The sequence below is a fragment of the Procambarus clarkii genome, chromosome 16 (assembly GCF_040958095.1).
Source record: "Procambarus clarkii isolate CNS0578487 chromosome 16, FALCON_Pclarkii_2.0, whole genome shotgun sequence".
Lineage (NCBI taxonomy): Eukaryota > Metazoa > Arthropoda > Malacostraca > Decapoda > Cambaridae > Procambarus > Procambarus clarkii.
The window spans coordinates 18,832,526-18,840,056 of NC_091165.1; the positions used below are offsets into that span (position 1 = coordinate 18,832,526).

The 7,531-nt window shown below is 44.7% G+C and overlaps 1 protein-coding gene across 1 annotated transcript; it reads right to left on the minus strand.

Annotated features, from left to right (window-relative positions):
• Positions 1-1,965: 1,965 nt before the first annotated feature.
• LOC123751328 (proteoglycan 4-like) lies at positions 1,966-7,014 on the minus strand. The gene is made up of 3 exons (XM_069325530.1): positions 6,687-7,014; positions 5,100-5,497; positions 1,966-2,649 (listed from the first exon to the last, which is right to left on the minus strand). The coding sequence occupies exons 1-3, from the start codon at positions 7,012-7,014 to the stop codon at positions 1,966-1,968; spliced, it is 1,410 nt and encodes a 469-aa protein (XP_069181631.1).
• Between the last annotated feature and the right edge of the window lie 517 nt (positions 7,015-7,531).

Genomic DNA, 7,531 nt, shown 5'->3' on the forward strand with positions numbered 1-7,531 from the left:
CAGTCACTGTGTTACACTGTCACCCATGCTTCAGTCACTGTGTTACTGTCACCCATGCTTCAGTCACTGTGTTACACAGTCACCCATGCTTCAGCCAGTGTTACACAGTCACCCATGCTTCAGTCACTGTGTTACACTGTCACCCATGCTTCAGCCAGTGTTACACAGTCACCCATACTTCAGTCAGTGTTACACTGTCACCCATGCTTCAGTCAGTGTTACACAGTCACCCATGCTTCAGTCAGTGTTACACTGTCACCCATGCTTCAGTCAGTGTTACACAGTCACCCATGCTTCAGTCACACAGTCACCCATGCTTCAGTCACAGTGTCACACAGTCACTCATGCTTCAGTCAGTGTTACAGTCACCCATGCTTCAGTCACAGTGTCACACAGTCACTCATGCTTCAGTCAGTGTTACAGTCACCCATGCTTCAGTCAGTGTTACACAGTCACCCATGCTTCAGTCAGTGTTACACAGTCACCCATGCTTCAGTCAGTGTTACACAGTCACCCATGCTTCAGTCACAGTGTCACACAGTCACCCATGCTTCAGTCTCAGTGTTACACAGTCACCCATGCTTCAGTCAGTGTTACACAGTCACCCATGCTTCAGTCTCAGTGTTACACAGTCACCCATGCTTCAGTCAGTGTTACACAGTCACCCATGCTTCAGTCTCAGTGTTACACAGTCACCCATGCTTCAGTCAGTGTTACACAGTCACCCATGCTTCAGTCAGTGTTAGTCACCCATGCTTCAGTCACACAGTCACCCATGCTTCAGTCAGTGTTACAGTCACCCATGCTTCAGTCAGTGTTACAGTCACCCATGCATCAGTCAGTGTTACACAGTCACCCATGCTTCAGTCACAGTGTCACACAGTCACCCATGCTTCAGTCTCAGTGTTACACAGTCACCCATGCTTCAGTCAGTGTTACACAGTCACCCATACTTCAGTCAGTGTTACACAGTCACCCATACTTCAGTCAGTGTTACACAGTCACCCATACTTCAGTCAGTGTTACACAGTCACCCATACTTCAGTCAGTGTTACACAGTCACCCATACTTCAGTCAGTGTTACACAGTCACCCATACTTCAGTCAGTGTTACACAGTCACCCATACTTCAGTCAGTGTTACACAGTCACCCATACTTCAGTCAGTGTTACACAGTCACCCATACTTCAGTCAGTGTTACACAGTCACCCATACTTCAGTCAGTGTTACACAGTCACCCATACTTCAGTCAGTGTTACACAGTCACCCATACTTCAGTCAGTGTTACACAGTCACCCATACTTCAGTCAGTGTTACACAGTCACCCATACTTCAGTCAGTGTTACACAGTCACCCATACTTCAGTCACAGCGTTACCCTATCACCAGGGTTCCAACAGTTCCTGTCCCATGGATAAATACAACCTTTCCGTGGACTTATCTTTATTAATGATGTCTTCATCAAATAAAACAAAGAAAGTTCTCTACTTCTGCCTACCTTGTAATGTGTTGATCTTCACTTGATAAACACTAAGGCCATAATTCCCACATAGCCATTGTTAATGGCTACATCTACGTCTCCTGCCAGACGTGTTAGTGATCTTCCAGTCTCTTCCAGTTTATGGACGACTGCCGCCTTGGCATAGTGTCTCACCCACTGCACTCAACTGATTTTATGGAAGAGAAACATTTTCAAAGGGAAGGGCGCGCCTACTCGCGGAGTTTTATTGGAGTGACCTTCGGGAAGGCGAAGGTCAATCATCTTCTCATTTACTGAAATCATTTTGAATTTTAGATTGATTTTTATGTTCATTTTGGATAATGAAATAGTAAGTCGTGATATTTTTTTAACGTGGCGACGGGATAAGCGTGTTTTTTTTTATTACTCAGGGAAAGCAATTATCATCAAAAGTAATTTTTATTGCTTCATCCTTTTCCAATTTGGAGCGGAGACGTTATCCTGGAGACTACTTAGATGAATTCTTGTTTTTGTTCCAAGGCTCTGTGTACTGATCATTGTCAGGGCTCTGGGTCTGGCTCTGGGCTCTGGGTCTGGCTCTGGGCTCTGGGTCTGGCTCTGGGCTCTGGGTCTGGCTCTGGGCTCTGGGTCTGGCTCTGGGCTCTGGGTCTGGCTCTGGGCTCTGGGTCTGGCTCTGGGCTCTGGGTCTGGCTCTGGGCTCTGGGTCTGGCTCTGGGCTCTGGGTCTGGCTCTGGGCTCTGGGTCTGGCTCTGGGCTCTGGGTCTGGCTCTGGGCTCTGGGTCTGGCTCTGGGCTCTGGGTCTGGCTCTGGGCTCTGGGTCTGGCTCTGGGCTCTGGGTCTGGCTCTGGGCTCTGGGTCTGGCTCTGGGCTCTGGGTCTGGTTTGGGCTCTGGGTCTGGCTCTGGGCTCTGGGTCTGGCTCTGGGCTCTGGGTCTGGCTCTGGGCTCTGGGTCTGGCTCTGGGCTCTGGGTCTGGTTTGGGCTCTGGGTCTGGCTCTGGGCTCTGGGTCTGGCTCTGGGCTCTGGGTCTGGCTCTGGGCTCTGGGTCTGGCTCTGGGCTCTGGGTCTGGCTCTGGGCTCTGGGTCTGGCTCTGGGCTCTGGGTCTGGCTCTGGGCTCTGGGTCTGGCTCTGGGCTCTGGGTCTGGTTTGGGCTCTGGGTCTGGCTCTGGGCTCTGGTGTTCAGGGCTTCATGAACTCTGTCTGGGTATTCATTATCTAAGGCTCTACAGAGACGCTTTCCATGATTTTTTTTATTATTTTCTACCACAGACGTGGCCACACATTTACAATGCTAACCAGCATATAGACATTTTCTTCTGTCCTCCATGGACAGGGTTAGAGATGTGTTAAACATATAGTTCAGGGATTTATTGAACAATCAACCATAGAAGGTAATTTGGTGCTTTTAAAATGCTAGGCTAAGCTACATACGTAAATACATAGATACACAGATTTACGTATGCCCTACATAAAGTGTTCGATGTGTCTTTTACATGGTGTCATTAATGTGCATTTACAAAGGTGAAATGTAATTCTGATCAGCTTCCATATATACTTTATATACATACATATATATACACACACACATATACGTACACATACATATATACACACACACACACATGCATTCACATACATTTGTCTCTTTTACTCTGACAGTGTGAGATAGCTGATAGAGAAACTAGTGTGCAATTAAGCACTTAATCACTGAAGGTGATTAAGGTGCTTTTACAAGTTCAGGATTCTAGGAGTGTTACAGTGTGTTACAGTTACAGCTTTCCATGATGGTGAAGATTAGTATCCAGGATTCTTTGACTGTAATTTCCATTGCTCTGCAGAGAAGTTTTCCAGAAATTTGTAGAGGCCTTTTCCATTGCATTGCAAATAGGATTTTTTGTACTGTGTTTGAAGCAAGAACGTTAGCGATAACAGCTTCGGAGAAGCATCATAAGAGATCAAAAGGATCTATGTAGATGCTACTGCACTTGTACTGTAATTTCCTTACATCACTATTCCATTTAGTCGGCCAAGCCTTTTGATCTGAGCGGATGATGATTATTATCTCCCGCTCGTCCAGCATCATCACAAGGTACGAATTGCTCTGCATAAAGATCTATGACTGAGAGTTTCAGGAACTACCTAATGAAAACTGCGTCGTGTCTGAATGAGGCCAGTCCGTTCTCTTGCTGAGTTCATGTTCTTGTTCTCTGTCATGTTCAAGTGTGTGTTATGTTGGTGTAAACCTTTGGTCTAGGGGTCTAGATCATTGTAAACCTTTGGTCTAGGGGTCTAGATCATAGTAAACCTTTGGTCTAGGTGTCTAGATCATTGTAAACCTTTGGTCTAGGGGTCTAGATCATTGTAAACCTTTGGTCTAGGGGTCTAGATCATTGTAAACCTTTGGTCTAGGGGTCTAGATAATTGTAAACCTTTGGTCTAGGGGTCTAGATCATTGTAATCCTTTGGTCTAGGGGTCTAGATCATTGTAAACCTTTGGTCTAGGGGTCTAGATCATTGTAAACCTTTGGTATAGGGGTCTAGATCATTGTAAACCTTTGGTCTAGGGGTCTAGATCATTGTAAACCTTTGGTCTAGGGGTCTAGATCATTGTAAACCTTTGGTCTAGGGGTCTAGATCATTGTAAACCTTTGGTCTAGGGGTCTAGATCATTGTAAACCTTTGATCTAGGGGTCTAGATCATTGTAAACCTTTGGTCTAGGGGTCTAGATCATTGTAAACCTTTGGTCTAGGGGTCTAGATCATTGTAAACCTTTGGTCTAGGGGTCTAGATCATTGCAAACCTTTGGTCTAGGGGTCTAGATCATTGTAAACCTTTGGTCTAGGGGTCTAGAACATTGTAAACCTTTGGTCTAGGGGTCTAGATCATTGTAAACCTTTGGTCTAGGGGTCTAGATCATTGTAAACCTTTGGTCTAGGGGTCTAGATCATTGTAAACCTTTGGTCTAGGGGTCTAGATCATTGTAAACCTTTGGTCTAGGTGTCTAGCTCATTGTAAACCTTTGGTCTAGGGTCTAGATCATTGTAAACCTTTAGTCTAGGGGTCTAGATCATTGTAAACCTTTGGTCTATGGGTCTAGATAATTGTAAACCTTTGGTCTATGGGTCTAGATCATTGTAAACCTTTGGTCTATGGGTCTAGATCATTGTAAACCTTTGGTCTATGGGTCTAGATCATTGTAAACCTTTGGTCTATGGGTCTAGATCGTTGTAAACCTTCGGTCTAGGGTCTAGATCAAGATGAGTCCGGACCCGGTTAAGAGTCCTGACCCGGTTAAGATATCGTCCTCGGTTAAGAGTCCATCAAGGGTTAAGAGTCCATCAAGGGTTAAGAGTCCATCAAGGGTTAAGAGTCCATCAAGGGTTAAGAGTCCATCAAGGGTTAAGAGTCCATCAAGGGTTAAGAGTCCATCACCAGTACTATAAGTCGTCTCTGGTTGAGTTGCGTTCTAACTTCTCTTATTCTTACAATGCAGAGACCAAAAATAATGTTACAGTATTAATATATATGGTCATAATGGGAAGCAAAATTATAATGTCTTGTATCACTAATACTTTTGTAGTTCTCCTCGAGTTAATGCCTTGGTCAATGGCACACATTTACACTCAGGTTATGGTAACCATTATTGTTGATTATATTTGTACCATTTACTTGGTAATGTTGGTGTGGTACAGTATTCACAGTTGCATCTGGTACAGTGTTCACAGTTGCATCTGGTACAGTGTTCACAGTTGCATCTGGTACAGTGTTCACAGTTGCATCTGGTACAGTGTTCACAGTTGCATCTGGTACAGTGTTCACAGTTGCATCTGGTACAGTGTTCACAGTTGCATCTGGTACAGTGTTCACAGTTGCATCTGGTACAGTGTTCACAGTTACATCTGGTACAGTGTTCACAGTTACATCTGGTACAGTGTTCACAGTTACATCTGGTACAGTGTTCACAGTTGCATCTGGTACAGTGTTCACAGTTGCATCTGGTACAGTGTTCACAGTTGCATCTGTACAGTGTTCACAGTTGCATCTGGTACAGTGTTCACAGTTACATCTGGTACAGTGTTCACAGTTGCATCTGGTACAGTGTTCACAGTTGCATCTGGTACAGTGTTCACAGTTGCATCTGGTACAGTGTTCACAGTTGCATCTGGTACAGTGTTCACAGTTGCATCTGGTACAGTATTCACAGTTGCATCTGGTACAGTGTTCACAGTTGCATCTGGTACAGTGTTCACAGTTACATCTGGTACAGTGTTCACAGTTGCATCTGGTACAGTATTCACAGTTGCATCTACATCAAGTGAAATTATTTAGATTGAGAAAATATTTAGATTTTAACATATATTTCAGTGCAGAGGAAAGCATTAAAAAACTGAATTATTTCTTCATAATAAAAGGCGAGAGTTTGGGTATTTATGCTGAACGTTTATGCACTGGATTCGTTAGCCCAAGTACCTGTACTGGTTGGCAGAGCGACTGCCTCGCTTCTTTGCGGGTCAGCGTTTGCTCCTCGATGTCTAAAGTGGTTGGGCACGGTTCCTTTATACTCAAGCATCCATCCTGCCTTCATATACCTCCCAAGTCTTAGATAGTCAAGCTGGCTTTGCGTTCTCTCCTGATAATTACCTTACCTTCGTCATGGCTCAAAATTTAGACATTGATGATTAATTTTATATATTAAAGCCCACATTGTCTTGTGGGTCAGCGGTGCTCCTCCCAACATGACCGTTGTCGTACTTAGGTTGGTGGCGTGTGAGTGTGACCAGCCTGTAAGACTGAGGCGCTGCTGGAACAACTGTCTCCAACTTGAGAATCGACTTGAGAATGGTCCAGGACGGACCGAAACGTCGTCGTCCCTTCAATTTCTAGTGTGTTGTCTGGTCAACTGTCTCCAACTACTCAAAGTGAGAAGATAAGATAATTATGAGATAATCACTAAGCCAGTATGACTGTACAGCACTGGAAAGAAATATGAGGAGAATGAGCTGGGATATGAGGACCTAGGAGAGGAACGGTGACCATCCACTAAGACAATCAGGGTTAGGTGTCCATGTGATCGCTTCGCCCCTGCTGGTGACTTACACAAGTGGCGAAGTAAACCGCAGGAATATTTATTTCATCAGTTGCAGCAACGACAAGTCTTCCAGCTTGAGGCAGGAGGAGAGAGCGAGAAGCGGCAAGTCAGTGGGTTACCTCTCCTGCGTCTCCTCTTGGCCATCTCTCTAATGAACTTGCCCGCATTCACCGATCCTGTTACAAGGAAGTGATGAGCTTCGTGTCGCTGCCATTCACGGAACGCGCCTCCAGCTGGATCAAAGAGAGGAGACCGCTGGAGACCGCTGGAGCAGCAGAGCGGCGCGCCGGTCCCACCCCCGGCCTCTGGAGGATCAAAGACCCGCTGGAGCGAACTGCAGAAGCTCTCAGCGGTGGCACAGTTTGCCGGAGCAATTGCTACATAAACTCTGTCTTGCTCCAGTAGAGTAGGATGGTTATCACGTGTTCGTCTGTATGCAATAGTCATCGTGGTCGCCAAGACTGATGGCATAACGTAACATGTTGTTTACCAAATGTTTTAAATATGAATCAAATTCATTGAAAATCTAAATTAACAATTTGTGTGTAATTATCAATGATAATTATATGACATCATTATAGATACTTAAATTTATCATAGCAGAAAGCACAGCATTCAAACTAAAGTTAATTTTTTGCAAAAATACATTTATTCTGGTTTCGAAGCAAGAATTAAAAATAACTAATTTTCGTCAACATTAAGAACATTACAAAGACCTGAATATCATACGACCACGAAGGAATCGTCACTGAAAATTTCTTTATAAATAAAGAGCACGTGGTAAAGAAGGCTATGCATCAAGGTTATAAAACTGGTTACCAGGACGCGAAGAGCGAGAAGCTGTACATGTGTGAGGTTGTCAAGACGCAACTCTTGGAGTACCTCAGGAGGCTGTCTTGGCACCAGCTTTGTTCTGGAGATATATAAACTACCTCTACCCTGTTAAGCAGTATTATTGCGATAG

Excerpts from the sequence above, each read along its gene's own strand:
- LOC123751328 (XM_069325530.1), bottom strand. The coding sequence starts at position 7,014 with ATGACTATTGCATACAGACGAACACGTGATAACCATCCTACTCTACTG. Across the intron at positions 5,498-6,686 it reads CAAGAGGAGACGCAGGAGAG|ATGCAACTGTGAACACTGTA; the intron begins GTAACCCACTGA and ends AACACTGTACAG. Across the intron at positions 2,650-5,099 it reads ATGGTTACCATAACCTGAGT|AGCCCAGAGCCAGACCCAGA; the intron begins GTAAATGTGTGC and ends CCTGAACACCAG.